General features: G+C 41.4%; 1 protein-coding gene across 2 annotated transcripts; it reads left to right on the top strand.

Moving 5' to 3' along the window:
• Positions 1-1123: 1123 nt before the first annotated feature.
• Positions 1124-13578, top strand: heg1 (heart development protein with EGF-like domains 1). 2 transcript variants are annotated; one of them, XM_085374024.1, is made up of 14 exons: positions 1124-1561; positions 6127-7504; positions 7634-8139; positions 8968-9081; positions 9274-9402; positions 9506-9582; positions 9677-9732; positions 10081-10241; positions 11177-11311; positions 11574-11616; positions 11701-11738; positions 11881-11968; positions 12422-12599; positions 12726-13578. In XM_085374024.1, exons 1-14 carry the CDS (start codon positions 1288-1290, stop codon positions 12867-12869), a joined length of 3321 nt encoding a protein of 1106 aa, XP_085230150.1. In that variant the 5' UTR covers positions 1124-1287; the 3' UTR covers positions 12870-13578. The 2 variants fall into 2 exon arrangements, with proteins under 2 accessions (XP_085230150.1, XP_085230149.1); XM_085374023.1 differs by having other exon boundaries at positions 10066-10241.

The following is a 13578-nucleotide window of genomic DNA, read 5'->3' as shown; positions in this document are numbered from 1 at the left end:
TCATTTGTTTGCTTGCTTTGTTTGCACCAACCACCAAAGTCACTGAAGCAAAAGTTCCAACAATGTGTGTTGCACAGCACTGGTTTGAGAGGCTGATTATGTTTACAATCAGTTATGTGTCAAGACAAATTTATGCATGTTTCTCTCTTTTTTTTTTTTTGTTGCTTAATAGCCTAAAAATGAACAAATGAACTGCAGAATAGTACATATTAATTACAGTTTCCCTTGGAATAAAATGTGCTATAAATAATGTTTGTCACCTAAAGAGTTATCTGTTATTCTACCCATAAAACGAACTCCAATTCCCCCAGATGTTCCTCTGATCCCAACCAGAGCACATGAACGTCTGCCCGGTAGTTCAGTCTGGCTCTACCTAAAATAGAAATATTTAATGTCTGGAAAAGTGGAATGTGCTGTGGATATGTATATACAAGCTCATTCTAAAGCTTGACAATGACTACAAACATACAGTCTGAGTCACAAAAGAGTAACTAAGCAGTAAACATGAAGACCAAGGATTCTTGCAGCAGATGGACTGACCTACTGAGAGAATTCCACGTGATTTTTTCACTTTTTTAAAACCTGCTGTGACGTGATTGCACTAACAGAAAACTGGAAAGCCAACATATGAGGGTTTTGAATGATGAAAAGAAAAGTTCCGTGGGGAAATAAATCGCAAGATACGAACTAATAAACAATAAAATAATATTTTAAAAAATAGAGAGAGAGATGGGTGTCTTTGTGGTTAAGACTCTATATAACAACAGAAGTGATTTTTACAACTATAGCCTGTGATTACAGGTTATTATCAGCAGGTAATGATAGGCTACCGTAACACTCAGAGTAGAGGGATTATTCGGTGATGTGAGTAACTAACAGCTCTTAAAAACTTCACGTCTTCTGTGGCTTGAAAAGGAAAGTATTTATGGGCAAAGCTTCCGACACCTGCAGACAACACAGGCGCTACTGGGCTCAGTAACGGGACTCTCAGTGTGTGTGTGTGTGTGTGTGTGTGTGTGTGTGTGTGTGTGTGTGTGTGTGCGCGTGCGGGGAGGAGGAGGAGCCCGGGCTGAGATAACAGGCTGCTGCCTCGGCTCTGTTATCTTCCGCTCCCCGCCGTCTGAGCTGCGGATCTCCTCCGGACCTTTACCAGGATTTATTCATTTCCCATTAAAACTTCACTAAACGCCGAAGCGCTCCTCCCATGGTGTCCCCGGGAGACTCTCCGACATTCACTCGACTTCACGGAAACTATCGGCGACCGTTTTGGGGGGTCTTGAAAAAATCATGGAAACGTGGTTTTTGAATCACGTCCTCGGTTTGTCTCTTCTGGTCCTTCATCTGGGTCTGCCGGGGCCCCTCCGGGCTGGGACCCCCAGTAACAACAGCACGAATACGGCAACTCCAGCACTGGATGACTCGGTGGCCACGGATGAAGTCAGAAGCATGGAAAACAGCGCAACTTCAAATTCATACTCCAGCGAGACTTTAACACCATCACAGAGAAACCTCCTGCTCAGGCACGCTGCAGAAACTCACGCTGCTACTGCTGGAAACTTCGGTAAGAGCTCCGAGTGTGAGGCCTGCAGTGGCAAGTGCTGCACAATGATTGAAAAGATCTCCTTTTCATTTCGGCCTGTTGAAGTGAGGTAACAAAAAAGGATCCATAAAAGTTCATTTGAGATCCTCCAACATTATTTTGTAAGTTAGTGGTCTTCTATTATTGACAAGTATGATTTTAAAAGAAAAATGTCTAAACACAAAGTTTCCATTTCGGTTATTTGTGACTGTGTTGTGTATTGTTTTATTTTTGAAAATGAAATAATAACACGTGCTTAGTTTCATCGTGCATGTGTGCCAGGTTTAGCCAGGTGTGCAGTATTCCAGAAATATGCCTCACTATAACTGTCCCAAAGCCTATTTTCTAATCCCATCCTGAAATGGCTCTTGTAGATGTGTTTATGACCATCAAAACTTTTACACACATGCAAGTTAGATGCTTTTCCCACTTTAAGAAATGGTATTTGGTAAATAGTAAATGGCCTGTATTTGTATAGCGCTTTACTTAGTCCCTATGGACCCCAAAGCACTTTACACTACATTCAGTCATCCACCCATTCAAACACACATTCACACACTTATATTTATATGTATTTTGTGAAATTGTGTTTAGAAAGGCTGCTAGAATTAATTTTCATAAGCTGCTTTGCCAACGGCAAACAGTATAGAGCTGAAGTAATGTATATCTATTGACTGGTGTTATAACGGTTTAAAAAACAAAAACAATTTTACCACATTTACTTTCATTTCAAGTTCCCTGTTGTGTACAACCACTGGTTCAAAACCCAAAGATCTTGAGATTAGTGTTATCAGGAATGAGGCCCTAAAGCTAATAGTTTGGGGCTCATATTCAACTCCTGGAGCTCCTTCAGACCATTACACAAGTTCAAGTCTCACCACTGTAGGTAAACAGAGTATTTGCCATGAACTGTGACAGCTTTAAAAATTGACGAGGTTATCAGAACAGATGCATTCGCTCAATGCTTAGTAAACACTGGATAATCTACTGACGAGGTTATCACTCGTCACATCTTATCTGCATTCGAACTTGATGCTGGCTTCCTGTTTAGCAGGAGGTGTTGAAAGCCGTAACATTTGTTCATCGGCTTATACCCACCTGGACCCGAGCATCCAGTGGTTAAACTGCTGTATGACACTCATTTATGCTGCAGTATTAAACAATCCTAAACATGCAGTTCGTCTGGACAGGAATGAGAGCATGAGAGCTGAAGCGTGCTACTTTTTGCTTGGGAGAGACGTTACTAATACAGAGGAACCTGCAGTTGAAGTATTTAGAGCATTTGGTGCAAGAGGAGGAGGGAATCCACATCCTAAGCACTCCATGACTACCTTCAGAAGTTTGGATGAAAGAACTAGAATTTGGGTCTGATTTCCTGTGCACAAAGCCAAACATCATCCATCGTACTATAAGAAGAAAAGCATGCCTCATAAAATTCCTGAATTATTGCCATACTGACTCAAAGCAATAAAAGATAGAGAAAGGACTTTAACTTCTGATATTTCTACTTTGCAGAGCCGATAATACTCTTATCCCTTAAATGAAGGGTTTAGGCATAACGCTGCTGTGCTGGAAGAACATTTCTTCTCTACCACAGCTGGTTTAAGCTACACTCCTGCCAGCAGGAAGAAGGAGGGTTTTGATGCTGGGCCATATGTGAAAATAATATTTAATATCACAGCCAGTATCACGCATAATAATGTACCATAAAACATCCAGTAATGGCTGGACCGATGACTACGTCATTTTATTTTGATAGTTTTGCCCTTAAACTTCAACAAACTTTCAACTTTACAACTACAAATGCAACTTTTGCTTAATTACTATATAAACTACTATATATAGTGTACAAAGTAAGAATCAGAAATTACACACTATGTAATAAACACTTAAAAGATTTGTCTCCATGGTAATAGGATACCTCAAATGTTGCACTATAGCGCACGTGCTTCTTTGAATTTAAGAGATATTTTTAATCATTATGTTGATAAAATTCTTGATTCTTAAAGTTGCACACACTTCCATTTTGCAGTATAAATAAAGTTCAGGATTTTCGTAGATGCTGCAAAGGAAAGATGAGGCTGAAATGATTCACTTTCCTCACTTAATGTTTATTCAATGACCCTAGCAAGATCATCTTGGCTGCCCTCTTTGGCCTGCATAATGAGTATAAGCCAGTCTATTCAAAGCACTACTGTGGTGTCATCTGAGGGTCTTTAATATGCAAAAGGCATTTCATTTGCTTGAATTAATATGCGAGCCATAGAGCTTCTGAAGTGGAACAGATGTTAAAAGACTGCAGTTACAACTGTGTTAACAGTTAAGAGATAGATAGTAGCTGAGGATCTGGGAGTGTCTGTCATTTGCTGCCAACACCACGTTCCTGTCTGAGTTTTGTTGCCCAGACGGTATCCAGAGAGAGAAAATGAAATAATAAGAGAGACACATGCAGAGGAAGTGAGAGGGAAAAATAGAGTCTGGTGGCCCAGTTCTCCCCTTAGACTCCCAGTGGACTGGCTGTTTAGCTGTTGAACCCTCCCTTTCATTGGTTCTGGATGTTGTCTGCTGGTGGCACTGACACTCATCTCAAGAGTGGTGTTGTTCCAGTCCAGGACAGCAGCCAGATAAGCTGTAAGACAGCACTGCACAAAGATAGGCAAAAAAAGACCTCTCTCACTCTTTATCCCTATCTGTCTCACATTGCTTAAGTACTTCTGATGCTTTAACTCTTCTATCCATCTTTGGGATTCAAGTTGAGCAACTCTAAGCTTTTCAGAATCAAAACATTCTCAAATGGGGGGAAAAAACCTACCTGCTCCCAAAATAGGCAATCCTTTGAGTGTATTTTCTGCAAGGGAAACAAAGGTTTAACCGCTGCCAAGCAGCAGGCAAAGTCAGTAACAAACATGGAAACCCAGTTCAGCCGTCATCTTATCAAGCAGTTGGTGCTAAAAATAATTTTAAGCCCCCGTGTGTTGGATGTGTAAATAGATAACTGAATGCTGAAATGTTTGACATGTGTTGAACATGAATTATTTACATGTGGCCAGAGGTGCTGGACAAGCTCAGATTATCTTGGATGTTTGGAAACTGTAACCTTGCGAGAATTATTCAAGCTGGAGACTTTGCTGGATGTCATCCCGCTTGCTCTCTGCTGTTGGTTCCTTTCTAGCTCTACTGTCAGCTGTAAAAAGGACATGCCTGGGGGGAAAAAAAGTGTTTAAAACAACAGTCACTACTTTAAAAGTCATTCTCTTCCCCTTTAGTGGTAGTGTTTTGGGAGTTTTTATGACTTAACAGTTTTCACACAGACTAAAAAAGACTGAATATGAGCACACACCCAGATCCACTGTGACAGCTTTCTGCCAGTTCCTTGTGCTCGCTCAGCTTTAGGAAGGAAATGGCTGATTCCCAACAGAGACAGTCCCCACCATATTTAGGACTTCAAGCCATTGTTAGAGTAGACAAGTTGGCTGCCAGTTGTTCTCCACCCAAAAGCATTGCCCATGCTGCAAGTTAAATTCTGACAGCATTTTGTCTCTGACTATAGACTGTACAGGCGAGACGGGGATAACACCCTCTGGTGGAGGTAAAGTACAACATATAGGCGAGTACAGCAACACTCTTTTGAGTCTAGTGATGAAGGATGCTGGTATATATTTAAAAAAAGATTGCCTTTAAATTTTTAGGTGGCTGCAGCAGTGCAAAGCCAAATTTCATGAAGTTACCAGCTGTATATGGTAGAAAAGGAGAAAGCCAGTGCATATTCATTTCTCAAGAGTTGGCGTATGTGGCACAACAGACTTCATTTTGTCCAGTGACTACCAATAAATCACTACCAGATCATTTAAAACAGGGATGTCAAACTCATTTTACATGGTGGGCTGCATACAGCCCAGGAATTTCAATAGTTATTGGTGAAAAAATAACTTTTTGTAATTTTATTGTCCTAATTTTAACTGTAGTAATTAATTACTTTGTTGTTGGGATAGGTTTTTATCAGTAGGAAAAGCTGTAAAACTTGTACAAATACAGTCAAAAGTCCAAGGTTTATGCCAAATTGAAGTCATTCTGGCCCCCAGGCCTTATATTTAACACCCCTGATTTAACCTCCTAAGACCCGAACTCTTCCACGGCATGCATTTTTACTTTCTCTTTGATATTTGGGCATATTGGGACCTGATGAATGTAAAAACAAAGAATTACCAGATTTTTTTTTTTACCTGATTTTTGTTTCTAAGAAAAATGAGAGCCACATATGAGGATATTCGTTTAAAATTTCGATAGAACAGTTACAGTATAATGTCCTCGTAAGTGGATATCAGGCCCTTGTAGAGCAAAATTGAGTATTTTAGTCTAAATAACCCAAAATGTGATGTTCACATATGTGGACACCAGGTCCTAGGAGGTTAAAGTAACATTTTAACATGCCTTAACTGGACCTCCTTAATGATAGAAAATCTTTAAAAATGTTCATAACTGATTCAAAAGTGTATGATTTTATATTGGTGAATATTTACTAATGTGATCTTTTTCTCTATTCCTAGGCACAGACCAGACACAGTCCATTACAGAAACAAGCAGTGGGTCTATAGAGACTGCAAATCCACTGTCTACTGAGCCACTTACCTCCAACTTTGTAACTGCCACTGAGGCCAGCAGCAGCAGCAACAGCAGGGACTGGAAGGACAGCAGCATCAGCAGCAGCATCAGCAGCAGCAGCAGCAGCAGCGACAGCAACAGCAGGGACTGGAAGGACAGCAGCAGCAGCAGCAGCAGCACCAGCAGCAGCACCAGCAGCAGCAGCAGCAGCAACAGCAGGGACTGGAAGGACAGCAGCAGCAGCAGCAGCACCAGCAGCAGCACCAGCAGCAGCAGCAGCAGCAGCAACAGCAGGGACTGGAAGGACAGCAGCAGCAGCAGCAGCACCAGCAGCAGCACCAGCAGCAGCACCACCAGCAGCAGCAGCAGCAACAGCAGGGACTGGAAGGACAGCAGCATCAGCAGCAGCAGCGACAGCAACAGCAGGGACTGGAAGGACAGCAGCAGCAGCAGCAGGGACTGGAAGGACATGACTTACACAGACAAGACGTCAGGTATCTCTTATGTTGTGTCAGAGGAGGATAGGCCCCAGGTGTTTACAGAGGAGGGCCACCTACTCCAAGACAACCCAGACACTACTCTCCAAATGGGGGATGCCACAGCCTCCCACACAGACGTCCTCACCGACAGCACCTACACCACCACCAGCCGAGCTGGGGAGAGGACCTTGCTGTCTGTTACCTCCTCCTCCAGCAACACCACCTCATCTGCCTTTACAGAAGACTCCAACTCCCGTCAGCCTCCTTCCACTTGGGGTATTTCTCCTAAGTCAACAGAGACTGAGAACTACACCCACAGTGCCCCGTCCACAGGGATTACTGGAAGGGACGTGACCGACTCGTTCAAAGGAGTGTTTTCAGAAACTGGGAGCCCAGCAAGTTCCAGTGGAACCCAGAGTATTACTGGACATCCCAATGCCACCGAACAACAGCACACGTCGACATCAGAAGAGCCGTCTGACTCAACGTCATCTATCAGGGTGACAGAGCCCAGCACTGACCAATCTCAAATGTCATTTTCCTCTACGCCTCCTTTCACCTCACCTGCAGGAGGTCCCACCAATATTTCAGGAACAGAGCAAGGCTTGGGCTCTAGTTCTGGAGCGTCTACAGAGTTTTCAACTGGAGACCACAGTTCTAGCACTCAGAGTGGCACTGAGGGGCTTTCATCGCAGACCAGAGAGGGAAATGTCGACTTGGGTCTGACTGCAGTGCCCTCTACTGTCAGTAGTAGTACGTCTGAAACAAATCAGTCTCTGACAGATATGCCACCACTGGGTACTAACGTCTTCCTCACCACCTCACCTGCCACTGTTACAGAAAGGTATGCTAAAAAAAAGAATATTGATGAATATTAATAATAATTTGAAGTTTTTAAAGTCTGTACCTTTAAAGAAGGTAGAAGCAGAACTTGATTTAATTTGACTTGAGGTTTAATTTTTCTCTTCGTCAGATCGCAGATAACAGAAGAAAACCCTATCATATCAACCGCTTTCAGCACCACCACCAGCACCACAACCTCCACTGAGGCTATTACCACACCTCCTCTAGTTCCAACTTCATCCGCAAGGTTGACTAGCACCGTGACTAGCTCTCCTCTACAGTCCCCTACCAGTGCCACTGTCCTATACAGTTCGTCCTCCACGGTAGCCTCCACTCTGGCAGCGCAACCGACCCAACGTGCGCCACCCAGGCACACGGAGGGCCCCGTGACTGGGATGTCTGACCCCACTAATGTCACCACCCTGCAGATCGAAACAAGCACGGGAACTAGCAGAGTCACCACAGCTCACAGCAAGTCCATCACTACAACCTACACCCACAGTACCCCAACCAAGAGTACGGAAGCTCTGCACACCACTAGGAATCAGACAGACAGAGGTCCTACAGAGCTGGTGGTCACAACACCACCCCCTGATTTTCAGCACACCAGTCCACCACCACCACTTCCACCTCCAAGTGAGTTAGTCAGCTTCTTTCTCTTCAAATGACGGGACTTATTATTCAGTTTTCAGAGCAGAAATGTGTGTTTATCGTGTTCTTGTATGAGTTGCTCTTCATATTTGCATGTTTTCTTCTTACTATAACTAATAGAGGATTGTGCAATAACGATTCAGCGTATCACAGGTTCTAATATTCCCCAAACACTGTGCTTCCTGGTCATGAACGTGACTAATAATCTGAGTAGATGGCATTAGCTGATTTCTTGCATGTTGCAATAAAGCAAAAAAGAGTTCAACCTTAATTTATTGACAGATTAATTTACTGAAAAGCAGTCTTTACCTTTCTGTGGTGGCAGTTAGAGGATTGCAGCCGTCCTAAGCAATAAAATAAAAAGTACCACTGACATAACAATGATGAATACACATAACTTGGACTCTTCTTCACAATGAGATGCTGTTAAACGGATTTGTTCTCTCTTGTCTCAAGAATTTGCTGATGAATTTTCAAGTGATGCACTTGTGTGAAATGCTTTTAACGTGCCGCTCCCAGTGAATGGGTCTGGTATTCTGCACTGATCTTTCTTTCTGATTGGATGAATTCACTACTTGGAACAATGAATCTTTTACAGAAGCAGAAAAATATGGAAATTAGTTGTAGAAGTCTCAAAAAATCATCTATCAAATATAATAGACTTTGCATAACAGAGATAAAACTGCACATAGGAGGATGGATGACAGGTCAGAGTGAAACCGCATGCCCTAAAAGGTCAAACCGAAGCTTTTTTAAGGATGCTATTTTCCCTGATTAATGCTAACACACCCTCTATCTACTCGTAAATTTTAGGAAACCCCTGTGTGTCCAACCCTTGTAACAATGAAGGGATTTGTATGGGTGATGAACCGGATGCGTTCAGGTGTAGCTGTCAGCAAGGATGGACGGGACGGACCTGCAACAAGGGTGAGCTCTTCTGCTCTTCGACCCAACAGTTTAAAAACAATATTGGTACTATGTGTGTTTTTCCATGTTTTGTCTTTCAAAAAACAAAATGCATGAAATGTTGCATCAACCCCTTTTTAGAGAGTGTGATAAGGGTGTAAAAGTTTGGTGAAATCCTTCCCAAATATAATATTGTTACACCTGTGTGTTTAGATATTGATGAGTGTAAGCAAAAGCAAGAACCCTGCCCCAAAGGCTCCACGTGCGTTAACACGAATGGCTCATTCAGCTGTGAATGCCCGCTGGGCTTTGACCTTGAAGATGGACGCACATGCAGCCGAGGTAAAGAAAAAGGACATTAGAGTTTGTTTTTTTCTCCAGTCAAAGTTATTTTCTCAGAGGCCTTTTATGTTTTTTAATTCACACTGTTTCCCCCCCTTAATAGCTAAGACATTTCTCTGCACTATCAGTGCCAACGGATCACTACATAACTCTGATATCCAAAGACAGATCATCAAGCTGGTGAGAGGCAGTTCGCGTCACTGCATATTCTGTGCTTCACTAAGCTTACGTGCATTATATCTTATACATGCTCCTGTTTTTGTCTTTCCTGCAGTTCAATGTTTCACTCTCTGACTACCCAGGTTACAGGCGCTCAACAGTGACCAAGCAGTACGTTTTTGCATTGAATTTCTGCACATTTTCTGTATTTTTTGATATATATTTAAAATATGCAATTAAAGAAAGTGGTTGTAATTATTGTTAGTAACCTCAGAAAAAACGAATCTTTCAATTACAATCCTATAAGGTAATGTTTCCAGTGCAAGTCTACTTGTTTCTCAGTTTTTCGTCATTCTACTTCAAAGATCTGCATTTTTGACATTTCTTCTTCTTCTTCTTTTGATGATGCTAAAACTTAGCTAGTTAAAAGGGATCTCTCTTATCTATTAGAACCTTGTTTTCTTGTTATTTACAACACCAACAAATTCTCCATATTGACCTCAGATCTCCTCCCCATAGAGAGAAGGATGGTGTTAGTGTCATGGTTGCTAACACGTTTTCCACCTCCGCTAATGTGACAACCACTGAGGTCAACAACAGAATCCAGATGTCTCTCAAAACCTGCAGCTCCGCATTAGCCCACTGCCAGGTGGTCCTGAAATACAAGCTCACTTACCACGGTGAGTGTGATAGCCAGAAATCTCAGTGGAAATCATTAACTGTGTTTGTTTTAATTAATTAAATCGTTTTTCCAACTGCTCTTCAAATCAAATCAAATCAAAATTTATTTATATAGCACATATTAAAAACAACAGTGTTGACCATAGTGCTTCACAGTCAATAAAAACATGAGACAGTTAAAACAAACAATAGAAGAGGACAACAAACAATAGGTAACAACGCAACAAGCTAAAACAGCCAACTAGACAGAATCAAAAGCCAAAGTAAAAAAACAAGTTTTAAGACGTAATTTAAAAGACTGGATAGACTCGGCAGTGCGAATATGAACGGGGAGGTTATTCCAGAGTCTGGGTGCCACGGATGCAAAGGCCCGGTCGCCTCTCGACTTCATTCGAGTCCTAGGTTGTGCTAGGAGCCTATGGTTGGATGATCTAAGTGCCCTGTCGTGTAAAACTTTGTTAACATCAAAGTAACTTTACAAAGTCTGCAACATCTGCAACTTCAGCTGCCTCAAAACGAAGTTCTATTGATGCAACAGAAACACAATAATGATGTTTACAATAAGACGTGTGAACACGTCTTATTGTAAACTTTATTTAGGGCAGTCTCATTTCAACCACCAGAGGGCAGAATTTAGCCATAAAAACATTTAATGAACTGTGGCGTGATATGTAAAAAGCTTTGCATGTGTATAAGCCAGAAACTTCAAAGCATCATATAACAGCTTCATTTCACAACATGACACTACCGGTAATTGTATAATCATGTCACAGGACACTGGTGCTGTGCCTCTAAATGCTAAAATATACTGTACAAGCTCTGCATGTCAAAATTATTCATTTTTCAATGAAACAAAGGGGAACTATTAACAAAAATTGTGTTTTATGATCAGATTTTTATAGCTGAGATTAATTCTGCCCGCACTGTGTTCCAGCGGAGAGTCTTTGTGCGGCTCAGAAAACCCAGTGTGATGAAGAGCGCTCCAGCTGCACGGACACCAGTGGTATCGCGTGCTGCCAGTGCCGTGAGGGATACTACAAACACAATCCTGACGATTTGTACTGCTTAGGTAAGCTCTTCTTTATTTACATGTTGCCACATGTGCATTTTTGTTTGAGTCACCAACCTGAGAGAAGTCAAATGAAAAGGTTAAATCAAGGAAATTAATGTCTCAAAATATCTCCAGTTTCCCCTAAAATTTGACTGCTACACGTTATATGAGAATTTGACTGAGGAAGCCAAAAATGAATAAAACAGCACTGGCCAGGCCTTTGAAACCTACTTACCAAACTGTGTTCTTTCAAGTCACTGAACAAAATGTCTTGTTTCAGAATGTGGAGATGGCTTAAAACTAGAAAATGGCACCTGTGTCCCGTAAGTTTGCTTCCTTTTGTTTCTTGTCAGTACTGTTTTCTGAAAATATTCAAGGCAACTGAAGGTTCCATTTCTTTATTTCAGATGCATGTTTGGTTTTGGAGGATTCAACTGTGGAAATTGTAAGTGAAGCCCACCGATCATATTCATCTTAAATAGAATTTCTTATATCTTTAAATGTGCTAAATTTCTTAAGTGTAATTTTGTGTTATTTTTTAACTGTAATAAGAATAATATTTACGGTGTTTCTATTTGCAATTGCAGTTTACAAGCTGATTGCAGTGGTAGTGTCACCTGCAGGGGGCGCCCTGCTCCTCATCCTTGTCATTGCTCTCATTGTCACTTGCTGCAAGTAAGTTTGCTTTATTGTTAATTCAAGAAAGTAAATGTAATGAATATTGCCCGATAATATTATTTTATATTATAAACCCAATCTGTATGTAAAAGATGGGCTTAATGTGGAAGTGCCATAAAATAACACTCTTTTAATGATTAATAGGAGGTGAGGCCTCCTATTGCAAAAAGTCTGTAGAAGTCAAAAGGTCTTTCTGCTCAATTTATAACCTCAGCAGGTATATTCTTGATGAATTTGTGGTGAAGACATCTAAATGGCCCCATTTAGAGTCAGAAAAGCACAAAATTCAGGGAATACTAGATCCTCATGACATCTGAGTTTAAAAAAAAAAAGGAAAAATACTCAAGTAGAGACTTCCATCATGGTGGCTACATCCATCTTTTATATACAGGCTATATTTATAAACAAAAACCCATCAAGTTTAAGTTTTTTCAATGTGGAATCTTTCAGGAAAGACAAAAATGACATCAATAAGATCATCTTTAAAAGTGGAGACTTGCAGATGTCCCCGTACGCAGACTTCCCTAAAAATAACCGGATATCCATGGAGTGGGGGAGAGAGACAATAGAGATGCAAGAGAACGGCAGCACAAAAAACCTGCTACAGATGACTGATATCTACTACTCTGTAAGGGAACATGTCATTTCTCGCTTCTCACATATCTCTGTCTCTTGTTTAAGTTAAGGCTTCGTTTCTCTGTGTGTGTGGTTGATGATAAAGTCCTTTTTTTGTTTCTTCTGTTATTTCCCTCAGCCTGCCTTGCGTAACTCAGACCTGGACAGAAATGGCCTGTACCCCTTCCCGGGTCTCCCAGGCTCTCGCCATTCATGCATCTACCCAGCCCAGTGGAACCCATCTTTCATCAGTGATGATTCAAGGAGAAGAGACTACTTCTGAGTGGGCCACTGTGAACACGCAAACTATTAGAAACGTACCATTTTTTTCATACTAACAGTTGGGATTTGTCAGGATGGGTTTTCTGTCACTGTGTGCAAACCCTATTTGCACACTAAATACGTGTTTGTGTGTGTCAGCACATTATAAACGTACACATTTTCTCGAGTAAAATGTGTTTCAGTGTTTTTGCATGGCCCATTCACGTTAACACGTGCATTTTCCACCGTGCTGATGTTGTATTTAATGTGTTTTTCCTGCCTTACATACAACCACCAATACTAATTTGCTCCAGTGTGTAGGTCGGTGATCCATTACAGTTAGCATCGTGTCTGCCTCTCTTGCTGCCAGAGTTATGCTGTTGCTGGCTGGTAATGCATTGCAGCTTTGCTTGAACAAAATTGCTTAATGATAAATAAAAGCATTCACGATGTTTCCATTGTGCTCACCAGATATGGGGAAAAACGCAATAAAAAAAATAATGCAGCATCCTTTGGAGGGATAAACCACAAATAAAATGTAGCAAGCAGACATGCAAAAACACAGATAATGTCGTTTCTGTAAGTGAACGTTTAACATGTGTGTGCCAATGCTGTGATCTTCTTACGTAAAGTATTGATTCAACATGACAACAGCAAACCACTGAAGGGTGAACGAAGTTTAGCTTCATGCCAGTAGAAACTTAGGAATGACTTTGTAGTCTGTTGCCAAC

This window comes from Diplotaxodon limnothrissa, linkage group LG16 (assembly GCF_057381915.1).
Source record: "Diplotaxodon limnothrissa isolate DT_005_m linkage group LG16, D_limnothrissa_male_GT1.1, whole genome shotgun sequence".
Taxonomy (NCBI): Eukaryota; Metazoa; Chordata; class Actinopteri; order Cichliformes; family Cichlidae; genus Diplotaxodon; species Diplotaxodon limnothrissa.
Note: the sequence above shows the minus strand (reverse complement) of the source record. Positions and strands in the feature narration are given on the sequence as shown.